Here is a 19,242-nt window from a genome sequence, read left to right as displayed (position 1 = left end):
ACATATTATAGTCATGTAGAGGAATGGGTGAGTGAATACACACTGCACATATTATAGTCATGTAGAGGAATGGGTGAGTGAATACACACTGTACATATTATAGTCATGTAGAGGAATGGGTGAGTGAATACACACTGTACATATTATAGTCATGTAGAGGAATGGGTGAGTGAATACACACTGTACATATTATAGTCATGTAGAGGAATGGGTGAGTGAATACACACTGTACATATTATAGTCATGTAGAGGAATGGGTGAGTGAATACACACTGAGAAACAACCTGGGTTTAACTTCAGCTGCACATTGATCACTCTGATTCAACACACAAGCTGTTCAATTCTCATCTTTTGCCACTAATTGGTCTTCTGACCAATCAGATTGGATCTTTTGCCACTAATTGGTCTTCTGACCAATCAGATTGGATCTTTTGCCACTAATTGGTCTTCTGACCAATCAGATTGGATCTTTTGCCCGTGTAAATGCAGCCTAAACCACTCATTTGAAAAAGGCATTCAATTACGAGAGGAAAATCGCTTATTGCACAGAATATTCACTCGGCATGTAGAAATGTGAATCAGAAAATATATATTGGTAACAGGTGTGTGTGTGAATAGTTTATTGATGTTAGAGACAAACGACAATGACAATTTAGTAATAAGTAGTTACAGAAAAGGGCTTTGAAATACCAGAAAGGTTGTGGTATTGGCACTAGAATTACAACACAAACGGATTGTTCAGCGGCTTCAAAGAAGCTCTTTTATAGGAGCTAATTTAAAACCCACTCCGGTCAACTCTCAACTTATGACAAGAAATCCTGTTCACTTGATTCATCTTCATGTACTCAGACTCCAAATTATTTACATCCAATCGAGGCAGTGAGTTCATAATTGCTAAGCCACAGGGATTGATCATTGGCTAGTTCTGGAACGGAGGTTGGTGATTGACTATCTCTGCCTGACACGGAGCAGGAAGGTGCGTATCTCCATGGGCTTGAGGCTCACCTCCCACACAGAGGGGTCTCCCCCTCTCTTCGGCAGGGGCTTCTCACCTGAGGCAAACGGAGACAACAGGTATCAAGCTCTGTGCAATGAACAGAGCAACAAGCCCCACAACGGACTAACAAAGGAATTGCTACAATAAAGCAGGTCAGCGGTCTTCACGCGTCCTAGAGGGCTGAGTAAGCAGAGAGTTGATTTGTTACACCTGTGTGATGTGTACCTGACTCCGCCTTCCAGTCCAGACGCGTCATCTCATCCTTCCACTGATTGGCTGACAGGTTCATCTCGGACACGCCCAGCACGTCCAGAGTGGAGAACAGCTTCTACAGAGAGAGCAGTGAGTGACTGATGGAGAGTAGAGCATCTGTCAGTAACTTCAGTATCTACATTGCATTCATGTTTTCAAAGCGGTTTGAAATGAATTAACTTGTGAATAACAGTTACATCACGTTGAGACAGGAATGTATGGTATTAGTAAAAGGTTTCACTTTGTTTATGGCTCGTATGCATACGTGTGGGAGTTCTGAAGCTGTAGGTTGACAGTTCATCTTGCTCTCCATAGCCCGATACTGATGCTCCAGTCTGAGCAGCACTGTGTGTGTGTGTTCGCCACTAACCTGACAGTGAGACTGAATGCTCTCCTGGGCTTGCTGCTGGTGCTCCAGCCTTAGAACCACAGTCTCTGTATGGTGTGTGTGTATATACAGTATTACATATCACTAACCTGACAGTGAGACTGAATGCTCTCCTGGGCTTGCTGCTGGTGCTCCAGCCTTAGAACCACAGTCTCTGTATGGTGTGTGTGTATATACAGTATCACATATCACTAACCTGCAGATTAACAGTAACAGGCTGGGAATGCTCCTTGCTCTCTGAAGCTTGGTACTGATGCTCCAGTCTGAGCAGCACTGTGTCCTGGTCCCACTGAGACACTGTCAACAGGTGAACAGCAGGGGGCAGCACTGCCTGTAGCCCAGAGAACTGAGGTGGGGGGGTTCAAAGATGGGTTCATTTCAATAGTCCAAAGTGACACATTTCACCTGCAGAGCTGATAACTGTTCCTCAATCAGCCTCCTTCACTCTCCCCCCTTTCCTAGATGCCTCACCTCTTTCTCAAAATCCATTGAAGAAGGCCTGAGGGGCGGGACCTTGAACCTTCTCCAATACGGTTGAGAAAGAGGCAAGGAGGAGAACTTGAGGAAAGAATCATTTGCGATGGGTTCTCTCTCACCTCCAGCCTGGTACTCGGGTGCAGCTCTCCGTCGGTGAACGTGATGAGAGGCTGCAGTACCACTTCCTGTGCTAGGGGGCGGTGTGTGTCAGCAGCCGTGGCAGGGGGGCTGAGGGAGAGGAGGTGGCGACCACGAACCACCAGGCCTTCTGGGTAAATGTCAGACATCTCATTGAGGGGCTCACCTACACCCCGGACGTCATCGTACAGCAACCTACGGTGGAGCTGGGGGGGGGGGGTCGTGTGGATGGAGTGTGTCAGATGTGACAGTGATAAAGATAGACAGGGTGTGGATGGAGTGTGTCAGATGTGACAGTGATAAAGATAGACAGGGTGTGGAGCCGGAGGGGGGGGGGTCGTGTGGATGGAGTGTGTCAGATGTGACAGTGATAAAGATAGACAGGGTGTGGAGCCGGGGGAAAGAGGTGAGACGTGAAACACACACAACAGATGTCTTTGACGCCAAAATCCTACCACATGAAAAATGAAGAGTAGTGAGAGAGTGTGTGTGTTACCATGATCTCCAGTGATCCATCCTGGATGCTGCCCCCTCCCTGAGAACGGTCCGTCACTACAGTCAGCTGGTCCTTGTCGTCCTGCACAGACACACAGTGGAAGTCACCATTTACTATTGTCAGATAATATGACATGAACTTGTAAAACAGAGTGAAGAGAACAGGAGGGAGAGTCGAGAGTTTTGGACCAGAAGTCTACCACAGAAAAAGGAACTAAGTGGGAAGAGGAAAAGAAAGTGCATGATCACGAGAGAAGGAAGAGGAAGTGTCAGACCGGGGTGTGTGACCAATGAGACACACCTTAATGTAAGCTCTAGAGTTGATTGGATAGTAGTTGCCAGCAATTGGCTCAGACTGTCTCAGGTTCCACGTGGGCCGGTAGTCTTTCCTGTCAGAGACAGATATACAACGCATTAGGGTGTATACTGTGTGTCTGAACACACTACTGGAATACAGTACTCCATCATCAACACATACTGATGCAGTATAGAGTTGGGAAACACACACGGGTTCCTCACCGTCTCTGTAGCATCTCTCTGCCATTAGAGTCAGTGTAGAAGACACCAGAGGAGTTGATGCTGCTGTCTAGACGACTTATCACCTCTTTACCCAGGTCATCACTGATGGGGGGGGGCAGATAGAGAGAAAGGGGGGGCAGATAGAGAAGGGGGGGATGGCAGATAGAGAGAAAGGGGGTGGCAGATAGAGAGAAGGGGGGGCAGACGGGGGGGGCATGGCAGATAGAGAGAAGAGGGGGGTGGCAGATAGAGAGAAGGGGGGGCAGATAGGGGGGGGCAGATAGAGAGGGGGGGGCAGATAGAGAAGGGGGGATGGCAGATAGAGAGAAGGGGGGTGGCAGATAGAGAGAGGGGGGGCAGATAGAGAGAGGGGGGGGCAGATAGAGAAGGGGGGGATGGCAGAGAGAGAAAGGGGGTGGCAGATAGAGAGAAGGGGGGGCATATGGGGGGGCAGATAGAGAGAAGGGGGGGCAGATAGAGAGAAGGGGGTGGCAGATGGGGAGGGGGGGGCAGATGGGGGGGGGGGCAGATAGAGAAGGGGGGATGGCAGATAGAGAGAAAGGGGGGGGCAGATAGAGAGAAGGGGGGGCAGATAGAGAGAAGGGGGGGGAAGATAGAGAGAAGGGGGGGGGGCAGATAGAGAGAACATGATACACTATAATCTATGGTACAGGAATACTTTCTAGTCCGTTAAAGACTCACTCCTTCTGCCAGACATGCACAGGCTGTCTCAATAACGCTCCATTCTCCTTCCAGTGCATTATCTGTGACCAGGCCCCATGTGGCTCTGAGCCCCTTCCTCACCCTATAGGCACCGGGCCGACAGTCCACTCCAATTCCAGAGCCCTGCTGTCTGTGTAGAGACGGACCACCTGAGAGACCCAGGGACTGAACCACTGTCTCACCTCCTGCACCACAGAATTCTGATGGAGGGAGGGGGAGAGAGGAGGGGGGGGGAATAAGACAGGGGAAGGGGGTTAAGGCAGAGACTAGAAATTGTGAGATGACTGGAATGAATCTCTTGAACGTTTAGTGGGTCTCATGCATATTGAATTATATTGAAACACATGCAAGTAAAGAGACTAGATGAAGTATAATGTAGTAGGTACCTGTAGTGTTTCTATCTTAGCCGTCTTGCTGATGATGAAGGGGGTGGAGGTGTTAGGTCTGAAGATGTAGGCCCCTGACATCTGAATACTCTCTGAGTTGTTACCATCGCTGGCGTTGTACCTGGACAAACATACACAGAACAAAGATGACAGAAAATCCCTCAACGTGACAATGCTAGCACACAGTGAGAGTAAAGAAGAAGGTTGGGGAGAGAAGGACTGAGAGGGAGAAATAATTATGGAAGGGTATAGAGAATAGGAAGGAGTGAGAGAGAGAGAAGGGTAGAGAGAAATGGAGAGCGAGAGGGAAGGGTAGAGAGAAATGGAGAGAGAGAGGGAAGGGTAGAGAGAAATGGAGAGAGAGAGGGAAGGGTAGAGAGAAATGGAGAGAGAGAGGGAAGGGTAGAGAGAAATGGAGAGAGAGAGAGAGAGAAGGGTAGAGAGAGAGTAAGTAGTACGGACCAGTAGAAGTTCTGTGACAGTTTGACAGTCTGTTGTGTCTCCAGGTTACTGAGGCTGCTGAGGAGACCCGTCTCTGGGTCAAAGGTCACCCTGAGAAACTAGAGGAGACACAAAGTGACAGAACAGGTGACATCCAAACCTAAAAACCGAGATACAAAACTTTCCAAACTTAAAACAACACCTTTCCAACTGACTTTATACATGATATGTCATCATTAACGGAGACATTGTACATTTTGGAATATTGGTCTCCATTGATGACATGAAATCAATACATCAAATATTTGCTTTCATAGTAGAAAGTATGTTTGTGTCCAGCCACAAGACCCAGACCTTGTTCTGTACAGCCTTGGGAGCCCTGGGCAGTGGAGAGGACTGAGGAGATGGAGGGCCGTTCTGAAGCAGGGAGACAGAGTAGGTGCTGTAGCCCAGGGGAGGGGCCTGAACCTGGAACAACAGCTCGTTGACAGCGTACCCCCTGCCCCGTCGCACCGCCGCTGTGGCCTGGGACACTGGGACCACCTGGGGGGGGGGGGGGGGATAGAGTGGGGTACTCTCACAAAACGCAAATACACACACAATACATAACTGTCATAACAAAGGTTATTGAACAACGACATATGACAACCATTATCAGAACAGACAGACCAACCTGACTGTCCACAGCCTTGCCCTTAGCATCTGAGATCCTGTAGGCCGTCCCGTTGACTGGCAGTCTAACTGGCCAACTGACTGGACGAGCTAGAGGGTTGTACACGTTCACTGAGAACTGACAGAGAAACATGGAAACAGAGAGGAGGGAAATTTAACTTCACGGAACCAAAGAGGAATTGTGAGTGTGTGTGTGTGCCCGTGTAGTGTTACCTTCTTGCTGGTCTCTGTGAGGGGACACACACTGATGTTGAGGTGTTCACAGTAAACACGAGGAGCAGATGATCCACTCAGAGAGGATAGAGTGTTACTGACCAACACCTGGGACAGTGGGGAGAGAGAGGTTACACACACTGTACAGTGATATACTTTATTTAGTCTGTGTCCTATAGTCCTCCACACAGTGGGGAGAGAGAGGTTACACACACTGTACAGTAATATCCTTTATTTAGTCTGTGTCCTATAGTCCTCCACACACTGTACAGTAATATCCTTTATTTAGTCTGTGTCCTATAGTCCTCCACACAGTGGGGGGATGAGAGGTTACACACACTGTACAGTAATATCCTTTATTTAGTCTGTGTCCTATAGTCCTCCACACACTGTACAGTAATATCCTTTATTTAGTCTGTGTCCTATAGTCCTCCACACAGTGGGGGGATGAGAGGTTACACACACTGTACAGTAATATCCTTTATTTAGTCTGTGTCTTATAGTCCTCCACACACTGTACAGTAATATCCTTTATTTAGTCTGTGTCCTATAGTCCTCCACACACTGTACAGTAATATCCTTTATTTAGTCTGTGTCCTATAGTCCTCCACACAGTGGGGGGATGAGAGGTTACACACACTGTACAGTAATATCCTTTATTTAGTCTGTGTCTTATAGTCCTCCACACACTGTACAGTAATATCCTTTATTTAGTCTGTGTCCTATAGTCCTCCACACACTGTACAGTAATATCCTTTATTTAGTCTGTCTCTTATAGTCCTCCACACAGTGAGTGAGAGGTTACACACACTGTACAGTAATATCCTTTATTTAGTCTGTGTCTTATAGTCCTCCACACACTGTACAGTAATATCCTTTATTTAGTCTGTGTCTTATAGTCCTCCACACACTGTACAGTAATATCCTTTATTTAGTCTGTGTCCTATAGTCCTCCACACACTGTACAGTAATATCCTTTATTTAGTCTGTGTCTTATAGTCCTCCACACAGTGAGTGAGAGGTTACACACACTGTACAGTAATATCCTTTATTTAGTCTGTGTCCTATAGTCCTCCACACAGTGAGTGAGAGGTTACACACACTGTACATTAATATCCTTTATTTAGTCTGTGTCCTATAGTCCTCCACACAGTGGGGTTGAGAGAGGTTACACACACTGTACAGTGATATACCTTATTTAGTCTGTGTCCTATAGTCCTCCACACAGTGGGGATGAGAGGTTACACACACTGTACAGTAATATCCTTTATTTAGTCTGTGTCTTATAGTCCTCCACACAGTGGGGATGAGAGGTTACACACACTGTACAGTGATATACCTTATTTAGTCTGTGTCTTATAGTCCTCCACACAGTGGGGTTGAGAGAGGTTACACACACTGTACAGTGATATACCTTATTTAGTCTGTCCTATAGTCCTCCACACAGTGGGGATGAGAGGTTACACACACTGTACAGTGATATACTTTATTTAGACTGTGTCTTATAGTCCTCCACACACTGTACAGTAATATCCTTTATTTAGTCTGTGTCTTATAGTCCTCCACACAGTGGGGATGAGAGGTTACACACACTGTACAGTGATATACTTTATTTAGTCTGTGTCCTATAGTCCTCCACACAGTGAGTGAGAGGTTACACACACTGTACATTAATATCCTTTATTTAGTCTGTGTCCTATAGTCCTCCACACAGTGGGGATGAGAGGTTACACACACTGTACAGTGATATACTTTATTTAGTATGTGTCCTATAGTCCTCCACACAGTGAGAGAGAGGTTACACACACTGTACATTAATATCCTTTATTTAGTCTGTGTCCTATAGTCCTCCACACAGTGGGGTTGAGAGGTTACACACACTGTACAGTGATATACCTGATTTAGTCTGTCCTATAGTCCTCCACACAGTGGGGATGAGAGGTTACACACACTGTACAGTGATATACTTTATTTAGTCTGTGTCCTATAGTCCTCCACACAGTGGGGATGAGAGGTTACACACACTGTACAGTGATATACTTTATTTAGTCTGTGTCCTATAGTCCTCCACACAGTGGGGATGAGAGGTTACACACACTGTACAGTGATATACCTTATTTAGTCTGTGTCCTATAGTCCTCCACACACTGTACAGTAATATCCTTTATTTAGTCTGTGTCCTATAGTCCTCCACACAGTGGGGGGATGAGAGGTTACACACACTGTACAGTAATATCCTTTATTTAGTCTGTGTCTTATAGTCCTCCACACACTGTACAGTAATATCCTTTATTTAGTCTGTGTCCTATAGTCCTCCACACACTGTACAGTAATATCCTTTATTTAGTCTGTGTCTTATAGTCCTCCACACAGTGAGTGAGAGGTTACACACACTGTACAGTAATATCCTTTATTTAGTCTGTGTCTTATAGTCCTCCACACACTGTACAGTAATATCCTTTATTTAGTCTGTGTCCTATAGTCCTCCACACACTGTACAGTAATATCCTTTATTTAGTCTGTGTCTTATAGTCCTCCACACACTGTACAGTAATATCCTTTATTTAGTCTGTGTCCTATAGTCCTCCACACACTGTACAGTAATATCCTTTATTTAGTCTGTGTCTTATAGTCCTCCACACAGTGAGTGAGAGGTTACACACACTGTACAGTAATATCCTTTATTTAGTCTGTGTCCTATAGTCCTCCACACAGTGAGTGAGAGGTTACACACACTGTACATTAATATCCTTTATTTAGTCTGTGTCCTATAGTCCTCCACACAGTGGGGTTGAGAGAGGTTACACACACTGTACAGTGATATACCTTATTTAGTCTGTGTCCTATAGTCCTCCACACAGTGGGGATGAGAGGTTACACACACTGTACAGTGATATACTTTATTTAGACTGTGTCTTATAGTCCTCCACACACTGTACAGTAATATCCTTTATTTAGTCTGTGTCTTATAGTCCTCCACACAGTGGGGATGAGAGGTTACACACACTGTACAGTGATATACTTTATTTAGTCTGTGTCCTATAGTCCTCCACACAGTGAGTGAGAGGTTACACACACTGTACATTAATATCCTTTATTTAGTCTGTGTCCTATAGTCCTCCACACAGTGGGGATGAGAGGTTACACACACTGTACAGTGATATACTTTATTTAGTATGTGTCCTATAGTCCTCCACACAGTGAGAGAGAGGTTACACACACTGTACATTAATATCCTTTATTTAGTCTGTGTCCTATAGTCCTCCACACAGTGGGGTTGAGAGGTTACACACACTGTACAGTGATATACCTGATTTAGTCTGTCCTATAGTCCTCCACACAGTGGGGATGAGAGGTTACACACACTGTACAGTGATATACTTTATTTAGTCTGTGTCCTATAGTCCTCCACACAGTGGGGATGAGAGGTTACACACACTGTACAGTGATATACTTTATTTAGTCTGTGTCCTATAGTCCTCCACACAGTGGGGATGAGAGGTTACACACACTGTACAGTGATATACCTTATTTAGTCTGTGTCCTATAGTCCTCCACACACTGTACAGTAATATCCTTTATTTAGTCTGTGTCCTATAGTCCTCCACACAGTGGGGGGATGAGAGGTTACACACACTGTACAGTAATATCCTTTATTTAGTCTGTGTCTTATAGTCCTCCACACACTGTACAGTAATATCCTTTATTTAGTCTGTGTCCTATAGTCCTCCACACACTGTACAGTAATATCCTTTATTTAGTCTGTGTCTTATAGTCCTCCACACAGTGAGTGAGAGGTTACACACACTGTACAGTAATATCCTTTATTTAGTCTGTGTCTTATAGTCCTCCACACACTGTACAGTAATATCCTTTATTTAGTCTGTGTCCTATAGTCCTCCACACACTGTACAGTAATATCCTTTATTTAGTCTGTGTCTTATAGTCCTCCACACACTGTACAGTAATATCCTTTATTTAGTCTGTGTCCTATAGTCCTCCACACACTGTACAGTAATATCCTTTATTTAGTCTGTGTCTTATAGTCCTCCACACAGTGAGTGAGAGGTTACACACACTGTACAGTAATATCCTTTATTTAGTCTGTGTCCTATAGTCCTCCACACAGTGAGTGAGAGGTTACACACACTGTACATTAATATCCTTTATTTAGTCTGTGTCCTATAGTCCTCCACACAGTGGGGTTGAGAGAGGTTACACACACTGTACAGTGATATACCTTATTTAGTCTGTGTCCTATAGTCCTCCACACAGTGGGGATGAGAGGTTACACACACTGTACAGTAATATCCTTTATTTAGTCTGTGTCTTATAGTCCTCCACACAGTGGGGATGAGAGGTTACACACACTGTACAGTGATATACCTTATTTAGTCTGTCCTATAGTCCTCCACACAGTGGGGATGAGAGGTTACACACACTGTACAGTGATATACTTTATTTAGACTGTGTCTTATAGTCCTCCACACACTGTACAGTAATATCCTTTATTTAGTCTGTGTCTTATAGTCCTCCACACAGTGGGGATGAGAGGTTACACACACTGTACAGTGATATACTTTATTTAGTCTGTGTCCTATAGTCCTCCACACAGTGAGTGAGAGGTTACACACACTGTACATTAATATCCTTTATTTAGTCTGTGTCCTATAGTCCTCCACACAGTGGGGATGAGAGGTTACACACACTGTACAGTGATATACTTTATTTAGTATGTGTCCTATAGTCCTCCACACAGTGAGAGAGAGGTTACACACACTGTACATTAATATCCTTTATTTAGTCTGTGTCCTATAGTCCTCCACACAGTGGGGTTGAGAGGTTACACACACTGTACAGTGATATACCTGATTTAGTCTGTCCTATAGTCCTCCACACAGTGGGGATGAGAGGTTACACACACTGTACAGTGATATACTTTATTTAGTCTGTGTCCTATAGTCCTCCACACAGTGGGGATGAGAGGTTACACACACTGTACAGTGATATACTTTATTTAGTCTGTGTCCTATAGTCCTCCACACAGTGGGGATGAGAGGTTACACACACTGTACAGTGATATACCTTATTTAGTCTGTGTCCTATAGTCCTCCACACACTGTACAGTAATATCCTTTATTTAGTCTGTGTCCTATAGTCCTCCACACAGTGGGGGGATGAGAGGTTACACACACTGTACAGTAATATCCTTTATTTAGTCTGTGTCTTATAGTCCTCCACACACTGTACAGTAATATCCTTTATTTAGTCTGTGTCCTATAGTCCTCCACACACTGTACAGTAATATCCTTTATTTAGTCTGTGTCTTATAGTCCTCCACACAGTGAGTGAGAGGTTACACACACTGTACAGTAATATCCTTTATTTAGTCTGTGTCTTATAGTCCTCCACACACTGTACAGTAATATCCTTTATTTAGTCTGTGTCCTATAGTCCTCCACACACAATGTACAGTAATATCCTTTATTTAGTCTGTGTCTTATAGTCCTCCACACACTGTACAGTAATATCCTTTATTTAGTCTGTGTCCTATAGTCCTCCACACACTGTACAGTAATATCCTTTATTTAGTCTGTGTCTTATAGTCCTCCACACAGTGAGTGAGAGGTTACACACACTGTACAGTAATATCCTTTATTTAGTCTGTGTCCTATAGTCCTCCACACAGTGAGTGAGAGGTTACACACACTGTACATTAATATCCTTTATTTAGTCTGTGTCCTATAGTCCTCCACACAGTGGGGTTGAGAGAGGTTACACACACTGTACAGTGATATACCTTATTTAGTCTGTGTCCTATAGTCCTCCACACAGTGGGGATGAGAGGTTACACACACTGTACAGTAATATCCTTTATTTAGTCTGTGTCTTATAGTCCTCCACACAGTGGGGATGAGAGGTTACACACACTGTACAGTGATATACCTTATTTAGTCTGTGTCTTATAGTCCTCCACACAGTGGGGTTGAGAGAGGTTACACACACTGTACAGTGATATACCTTTTTAGTCTGTCCTATAGTCCTCCACACAGTGGGGATGAGAGGTTACACACACTGTACAGTGATATACTTTATTTAGACTGTGTCTTATAGTCCTCCACACACTGTACAGTAATATCCTTTATTTAGTCTGTGTCTTATAGTCCTCCACACAGTGGGGATGAGAGGTTACACACACTGTACAGTGATATACTTTATTTAGTCTGTGTCCTATAGTCCTCCACACAGTGAGTGAGAGGTTACACACACTGTACATTAATATCCTTTATTTAGTCTGTGTCCTATAGTCCTCCACACAGTGGGGATGAGAGGTTACACACACTGTACAGTGATATACTTTATTTAGTATGTGTCCTATAGTCCTCCACACAGTGAGAGAGAGGTTACACACACTGTACATTAATATCCTTTATTTAGTCTGTGTCCTATAGTCCTCCACACAGTGGGGTTGAGAGGTTACACACACTGTACAGTGATATACCTGATTTAGTCTGTCCTATAGTCCTCCACACAGTGGGGATGAGAGGTTACACACACTGTACAGTGATATACTTTATTTAGTCTGTGTCCTATAGTCCTCCACACAGTGGGGATGAGAGGTTACACACACTGTACAGTGATATACTTTATTTAGTCTGTGTCCTATAGTCCTCCACACAGTGGGGATGAGAGGTTACACACACTGTACAGTGATATACCTTATTTAGTCTGTGTCCTATAGTCCTCCACACACTGTACAGTAATATACTTTATTTAGTCTGTGTCCTATAGTCCTCCACACAGTGGGGATGAGAGGTTACACACACTGTACAGTGATATACCTTATTTAGTCTGTGTCCTATAGTCCTCCACACACTGTACAGTAATATACTTTATTTAGTCTGTGTCCTATAGTCCTCCACACAGTGGGGATGAGAGGTTACACACACTGTACAGTGATATACCTGATTTAGTCTGTCCTATAGTCCTCCACACAGTGGGGATGAGAGGTTACACACACTGTACAGTGATATACTTTATTTAGTCTGTGTCCTATAGTCCTCCACACAGTGGGGATGAGAGGTTACACACACTGTACAGTGATATACTTTATTTAGTCTGTGTCTTATAGTCCTCCACACAGTGGGGATGAGAGGTTACACACACTGTACAGTGATATACCTTATTTAGTCTGTCCTATAGTCCTCCACACAGTGTTGATGAGAGAGGTTACACACAATGTACAGTAATATCCTTTATTTAGTCTGTGTCCTATAGTCCTCCACACAGTGGGGATGAGAGGTTACACACACTGTACAGTGATATACCTTATTTAGTCTGTGTCCTATAGTCCTCCACACACTGTACAGTAATATACTTTATTTAGTCTGTGTCTTATAGTCCTCCACACAGTGGGGAGAGAGAGGTTACACACAATGTACAGTGATATACTTTATTTAGTCTGTGTCTTATAGTCCTCCACACAGTGGGGATGAGAGGTTACACACACTGTACAGTAATATACTTTATTTAGTCTGTGTCTTATAGTCCTCCACATAGTGGGGATGAGAGGTTACACACACTGTACAGTAATATCCTTTATTTAGTCTGTGTCCTATAGTCCTCCACACACTGTACAGTAATATACTTTATTTAGTCTGTGTTCTATAGTCCTCCACACAGTGGGGAGAGAGGTTACACACACTGTACAGTAATATACTTTATTTAGTCTGTGTCCTATAGTCCTCCACACAGTGAGTGAGAGGTTACACACACTGTACAGTAATATCCTTTATTTAGTCTGTGTCCTATAGTCCTCCACACAGTGAGAGAGAGGTTACACACACTGTACAGTAATATACTTTATTTAGTCTGTGTCTTATAGTCCTCCACACAGTGGGGATGAGAGGTTACACACACTGTACAGTGATATACTTTATTTAGTCTGTGTCCTATAGTCCTCCACACAGTGGAGAGAGAGGTGGAGAGTCAATCATACACAGTTCGTTCATCTAACAAGAGAGACTGCATGGATCAATAGAAAGAACAGGCACACATGGTAGGTACCTGGCAGTGTGCCCAGCCGTTGGCCAGTTTCCTAGCGTAGTCGTTGGCAACGTGTTGCTTTTCCGTCCCGGATACGGCGTCGTGATGCTGAGCCACTGCCATGGCCTTCTCTACCAATCACAACACAGAACACTCCCTGTCAACCTTGCTGTCCTCTAAACCGCTTCAAGCTTATTAATACAAAGGATGCAAGTATTAATAAGGATGCTAGTATTAATAAGAAGGATGGCAGTATTAATAAGAAGGTTGCCCGTATTAATAAAAAGGATGCCCGTATTAATAAGAAGGATGCTAGTATTAATAAGAAGGATGCCAGTATTAATAAGAAGGATGGCAGTATTAATAAGAAGGTTGCCCGTATTAATAAAAAGGATGCCCGTATTAATAAGAAGGATGCCCGTATTAATAAGAAGGATGCCAGTATTAATAAGAAGGATGCCCGTATTAATAAGAAGGATTCTAGTATTAATAAGAAGGATGCCAGTATTAATAAGAAGGATGCTAGTATTAATAAGAAGGATGCTACTATTAATAAAAAGGATGCCAGTATTAATAAGAAGGATGCCAGTATTAATAAGAAGGATGCCAGTATTAATAAGAAGGATGCCAGTATTAATAAGAAGGATGCCAGTATTAATAAGAAGGATGCTAGTATTAATAAGAAGGATGCTACTATTAATAAGAAGGATGCTAGTATTAATAAGAAGGATGCTAGTATTAATAAGAAGGATGCCAGTATTAATAAGAAGGATGCTAGTATTAATAAGAAGGATGCTAGTATTAATAAGAAGGATGCCAGTATTAATAAGAAGGATGCTAGTATTAATAAGAAGGATGCCAGTATTAATAAGAAGGATGCCAGTATTAATAAGAAGGATGCTAGTATTAATAAGAAGGATGCCAGTATTAATAAGAAGGATGCCAGTATTAATAAGAAGGATGCTAGTATTAATAAGAAGGATGCTACTATTAATAAGAAGGATGCTACTATTAATAAGAAGGATGCTAGTATGGACATTGAAACAGAGTCTGACTGCCACTAGTCTTAGTCAACTCATGTAGTGATGATGAAGTAGTGCACTTGAATGTGATGAAAGTGTGTACACTAGACACTTACTCAGGGTCTCACTGTCTCCAGCTCCAAAGGGACCTTTCCTTGAGATGGGACCACCAAGGACCTCCAGCTGTTTACACGTCTGTGAAACCAGAGGGAGGAGAGGAATAATGCATTAACCACGTCTCCAGACATGGCCTCAGTGTGGGGCGACTGAACTGTCATCCCTGAGTGAATGTCTGGTGGCTTTGTATGAAAAGTGTACAAGCTGTCAAATCCATGACTCCTCACCTCCCTCTGGAAAGCTCATTGGAGAAGAGGCCCCACGTCCCTCCCATTCGACCTCCTCCTCCAACGAGGAGGAATCAATGGCCGCGTTCGACATAAAGCCAACTTTAAAGGCAAGTCGAGACTGACTAATCTACAAATCACCTTACAACATCAATAACTGCTCAATATTACTTGTAGATCAGTCAGTCAGTCACAACTTCTCCATGACACATCACGGCTTTGAGGCTCTCAAACACAGCGTGTATAAGCTTATCAGACTCAGCCATTGTCTGTGGTTTGAGTAGTGTACCTGCAGGTAGCTGTTGCTGATCCTCTCATAGCGTTTCAGGGCTGGACGGCTGGTGAAATATCCTGTCCAGAAGTCATGAGCTGAGTCAGCATAGGGGAAGAAATCATCTCCTTTTAGAGGCCTGACAGGGGGTTCGGGGGTGAGAGAGAGAAGAGAAAACATTTAAATGACCTGTACATAATTTAAGGTAGCAGGAGGGAGTAGAGAATGTTGACTTCAGAGGCCGTTACTCTAGCTAGCTAGACATAGTTTAGTATTCTAACAGAATCATATAGTTAATATAGTGGTATAGTACCATGTGAGGTTAGCCCTGTGTAGCTCCTGTAGGTAACAGGAGGGTGTAGAGTAGAGAACGTTGACTTCAGAGCCGTTACTCTGCATCTGGTTGACGTAGCGAATGAGCTTGTCCAGGTTCTTATACCACAGGTTGGCGTTCTCATACTGGAAGTCTGACCCCATAGTCATTATGATGTGGTTGGTTTTATACACCAATGCCTGGTGCAGGGGAGAAGAGAGAGAGAGAGAGAGAGTGTGTGTGTGTTATTATGACTAACCTGTGTGTGTGTGTGACCGACCTGTATGTGTGTGTCTCATCTCTAACCTGTCCGTGTGCAATGTGGAGGAACCTGGTCACCACATCGTCAACATTATAGTCCTCCAGATCAGGGTCGTCTCTGATTGGTGGATCGTCACATGACTGGTCCCAACAGAAGCCCTCCGGAGGGTTGTACCCGTTAGGGAGGATACCTGGAGGAGAGGGGCTGGGTTAGGCTACTGGGGTGCTAGGGGTCAGGGTTCATAGGTGGGAGGTCAGGTCAGGATTGATCACATGACTGTTCTCAACAGAAGCCGTCGGGAGGGTTGTACCTGTTAGGGAGGATCCCTATGGGAGAGGGGGCTGGGTAAGGCTACAGCGGTGGCTAGGGGTCAGATGTCAGGGATTGAAGGTCAGTATTGATAAAGGGAGAGGGGTTTTGTCTAGAAGGGATACAGCTTTCGTCAAAATTGACTTTTCGTAGCAGGTTAGGACAACTTACACTTTTGACTTCAATTTGACACAAGCTGTATCCCATCTAAACATTGACCGGGGAGACGGGTGTTAGACTATAGACTACACTTGGGTGGGGAGAGAGGACAGATGTTAGTGCCGAAAGGGAAAGAGTAATATTGATGAGGAAAATGGGATATCCCAGGTCTATTGCAAAAACTGAATAGGTTGTGAGCAATATGACAGAAAATATCTAATGGAACGACTACGTGAAGCTGTTGCTATATTGCTAGAGGTTGAAGGTGAAAGATCAGTACCAGTGAAGAGGTCAGCCATAGGGGGGGTGAGGCTCTCGCTGGCCCTCCACAACATCTCCTGTTCCCTGGCTACCATCCTCCTGTTACGATCCTGGTAGTCCAGACGACCAAAGAAGAAGCCGTCATAACCCATCTAGAACAGAGAGAACCATCAGTCAATACAATACACACACAAGATAACATGGTTTATTGTCACATACACCGGGTAGGTGCAGTGAAATGTGTTGTTTTACAGGGTCATCCATGGTAGTATGGCGCCTTCTAAAAGCTTTACCTTCTGGGCTCGGGTATTCAAACCAGCAGCCTTTAGGTTACTGGACCAACGCTAGGCTACCTGCCACCCATTCAATACAATAAACACAGTACGGATTCTAATCGTCCCTCTGACCTTTGAACTGAATGGAAAGATGAGGGAGACTCATGCCGTCTCGTGTTATTTCTGACTTGGAAAACTTTAGAGTAAATTTGTTTTACCCCACTTCTATTCCCAACTCACGAGAACCTTATGACACTGACAACCTTTCAACAGACGAGAGTCTTGGATGGTTGTACTATATCTATTCTGACAATGGATTAAGACATGATGGAAAAAAGGAGTGGAAGATATTTACCCGGGCAAGAATAGACAGAGAAAGGCTGACAGACAGGATATTGTGAGGTAGAAAAAGGACAGCAGATTGTGGGTTGTATTCACTAGGAACCAAACTGGCCAAAACAGGGAGGGACCTACCTGTAATAAGAAACATTAAGAAACACTAATGAATATGACCCTCACCTGTGCGAACATGGAGGCGTGCTCGCGGGCGTGCCCGAAGGGGTCGATGTGCCAGGCGACGCGGGGGCGACCGCAGTGTCCGAACGTGTCGTTGAGGAACCGCAGGCCCATGGTCATCTGGTCTATGACTGCACTGTAGTGAGTGGTCGCCTCGTCACTCATACACCAGCCCCCGTTTACAAACTCCAACCGCCCTGAGAGGAGGGAGGGGAGGGGAGGGGGAGACAAAAGTGATAACAGCAATAAAGATTTATTTAATGTAATATGACTTAATCACAGGTTAAAAGGGTTATAACTGTTTATAACCTCTGAATTGCAATTTACATCTGTTCAATAACACCACCAATAGCAGTCACACTCAGGTGAGAAAGATGCTTTATCACACTGCTATAACACCTACATCCCTTCTCTCATTAACCTGCTGTCTGACTGGCTCCTTCACCAGCAGTAGAAGGCGAACTCTACCGCTTTATAACGTCTTCCTGACATGTTTTATAAAGGCTCTATAACCCCTCTCTGGCCTCACCCTCATTGACTAGCTGTTTGACAGTGTTCTGCATGTCATCAGTCTGTTGTTTCCACCACCGGTAGAAGAAGGCCGTCTCTACGTAGATGAAGCGTCTGTCAGGGTTCTTCAGCAGCTGGTCCACCACAGAGTCCAGAATGTACTGCACCCCGGCGTGCTGGATGTCATTACGGTCTGGAACGACGACAGGCAGGTTACATACACAGGTTAGACACACACACACAAACGTGATAACACATATGCACACACGACACAACATCCATCATGCGGTTCACATCCACCCAGTCATGAGGTTTGAAATGTAAAACCATGTGATTCTAGGTTATTGTAGGTGTTATGTATGCCTATAATAAAAACCTCACAACTATGGTTTTAACAATGTGTCAGTTTAACTTTTAACTATACCACCTTGACCTATGACATAGCTGTTTATGACTGTGTTTGTGTGTGTAGATGTGAGCCACATGATAGATGGGTGGGGGGGATACAGACCTCCATAAAAGTATTGGTCCACGGTCTTGAGCCAGCCGACGTCGTCGTGGGTGTGGGGAACCAGATGCACGTTCAACATCCCAGGCTTGGTAGCATGACATGACTAGGATGTGTAGCACACACGATGGGAAAATAATGAGGGATTTTAGCTGGTGGGCTAATGTTATGGGAAGGAGAGAGGCATATCAGAAGCTACTTAGCTTTATAAACATTCTAAAGTTGTAATTGTAATTTAAATAAACCACCAATGAAAACAGTGCAAGACCAGACTTAGTGCAAGACTGGCTAGATCGAATTGGATTTGTAGCTTTGCATTTCACGTTTTAAGTGGAAGTATAAATATGTTGTGCCAGGAATATAACTTCTGCTACTGTGTTCTCTACACGAAAATGAAGGGGTTTGAAATCGGCTAAAGAAGAAGTTCATCAAAGCCGCTATACCAATACACGGTTTAAGTGTTTCAGTTGCGTTTTTATTCACCACAATAGGGATAGGAACTATAGACGTACCTTGTATCCACATGTAGGACTTTCTTGGGGTGTTTGACAGACGGGAAAGCCCCAAACGCTGCTTTGAAATAATAACAGGAGGAACACAAACGGTGTATACTCCGGAGTCGCCATCTTGGAAAACAGCCACGAGTCATGTGACATTTGTTTATGTATCTTTCCTATCATGTGACTTCCCCCCAGACCACGCCCTCTAGGGGCAGACCTTTACTTGTTTTATGCTCTGAAGGGGG

The 19,242-nt window shown here is 44.2% G+C and overlaps 1 protein-coding gene across 2 annotated transcripts; it reads right to left on the bottom strand.

Moving 5' to 3' along the window:
- Positions 1–149: 149 nt before the first annotated feature.
- Positions 150–19,164, bottom strand: LOC110494921 (lysosomal alpha-mannosidase). Of its 2 annotated transcripts, none has more exons than XM_036949184.1 (23): positions 19,010–19,164; positions 18,501–18,603; positions 18,009–18,182; positions 17,483–17,676; positions 16,708–16,840; positions 16,004–16,149; positions 15,698–15,897; positions 15,403–15,523; positions 14,886–14,964; positions 13,769–13,878; positions 5,702–5,809; positions 5,490–5,606; positions 5,171–5,359; positions 4,838–4,935; positions 4,376–4,496; positions 4,071–4,189; positions 3,267–3,368; positions 3,049–3,136; positions 2,749–2,829; positions 2,234–2,458; positions 1,834–1,983; positions 1,223–1,325; positions 150–1,052 (listed from the first exon to the last, which is right to left on the bottom strand). In XM_036949184.1, exons 1-23 carry the CDS (start codon positions 19,151–19,153, stop codon positions 949–951), a joined length of 3,009 nt encoding a protein of 1,002 aa, XP_036805079.1. In that variant the 5' UTR covers positions 19,154–19,164; the 3' UTR covers positions 150–948. The 2 variants fall into 2 exon arrangements, with proteins under 2 accessions (XP_036805079.1, XP_036805080.1); XM_036949185.1 differs by having other exon boundaries at positions 18,501–18,657; positions 19,010–19,146.
- Between the last annotated feature and the right edge of the window lie 78 nt (positions 19,165–19,242).

The sequence above is a fragment of the Oncorhynchus mykiss genome, chromosome 17 (genome assembly GCF_013265735.2).
Source record: "Oncorhynchus mykiss isolate Arlee chromosome 17, USDA_OmykA_1.1, whole genome shotgun sequence".
Classification (NCBI taxonomy): domain Eukaryota; kingdom Metazoa; phylum Chordata; class Actinopteri; order Salmoniformes; family Salmonidae; genus Oncorhynchus; species Oncorhynchus mykiss.
The sequence above is the reverse complement of the archived record's forward strand: the minus strand, read 5'-3'. Positions and strand labels throughout refer to the sequence as shown.

Excerpts from the sequence above, each read along its gene's own strand:
- LOC110494921 (XM_036949184.1), bottom strand. The coding sequence starts at position 19,153 with ATGTCACATGACTCGTGGCTGTTTTCCAAGATGGCGACTCCGGAGTAT. Across the intron at positions 2,830-3,048 it reads ACTCTAGAGCTTACATTAAG|GACGACAAGGACCAGCTGAC; the intron begins GTGTGTCTCATT and ends GTGTCTGTGCAG. Across the intron at positions 1,984-2,233 it reads ACCCGAGTACCAGGCTGGAG|TTCTCTGGGCTACAGGCAGT; the intron begins GTGAGAGAGAAC and ends CCCCCACCTCAG.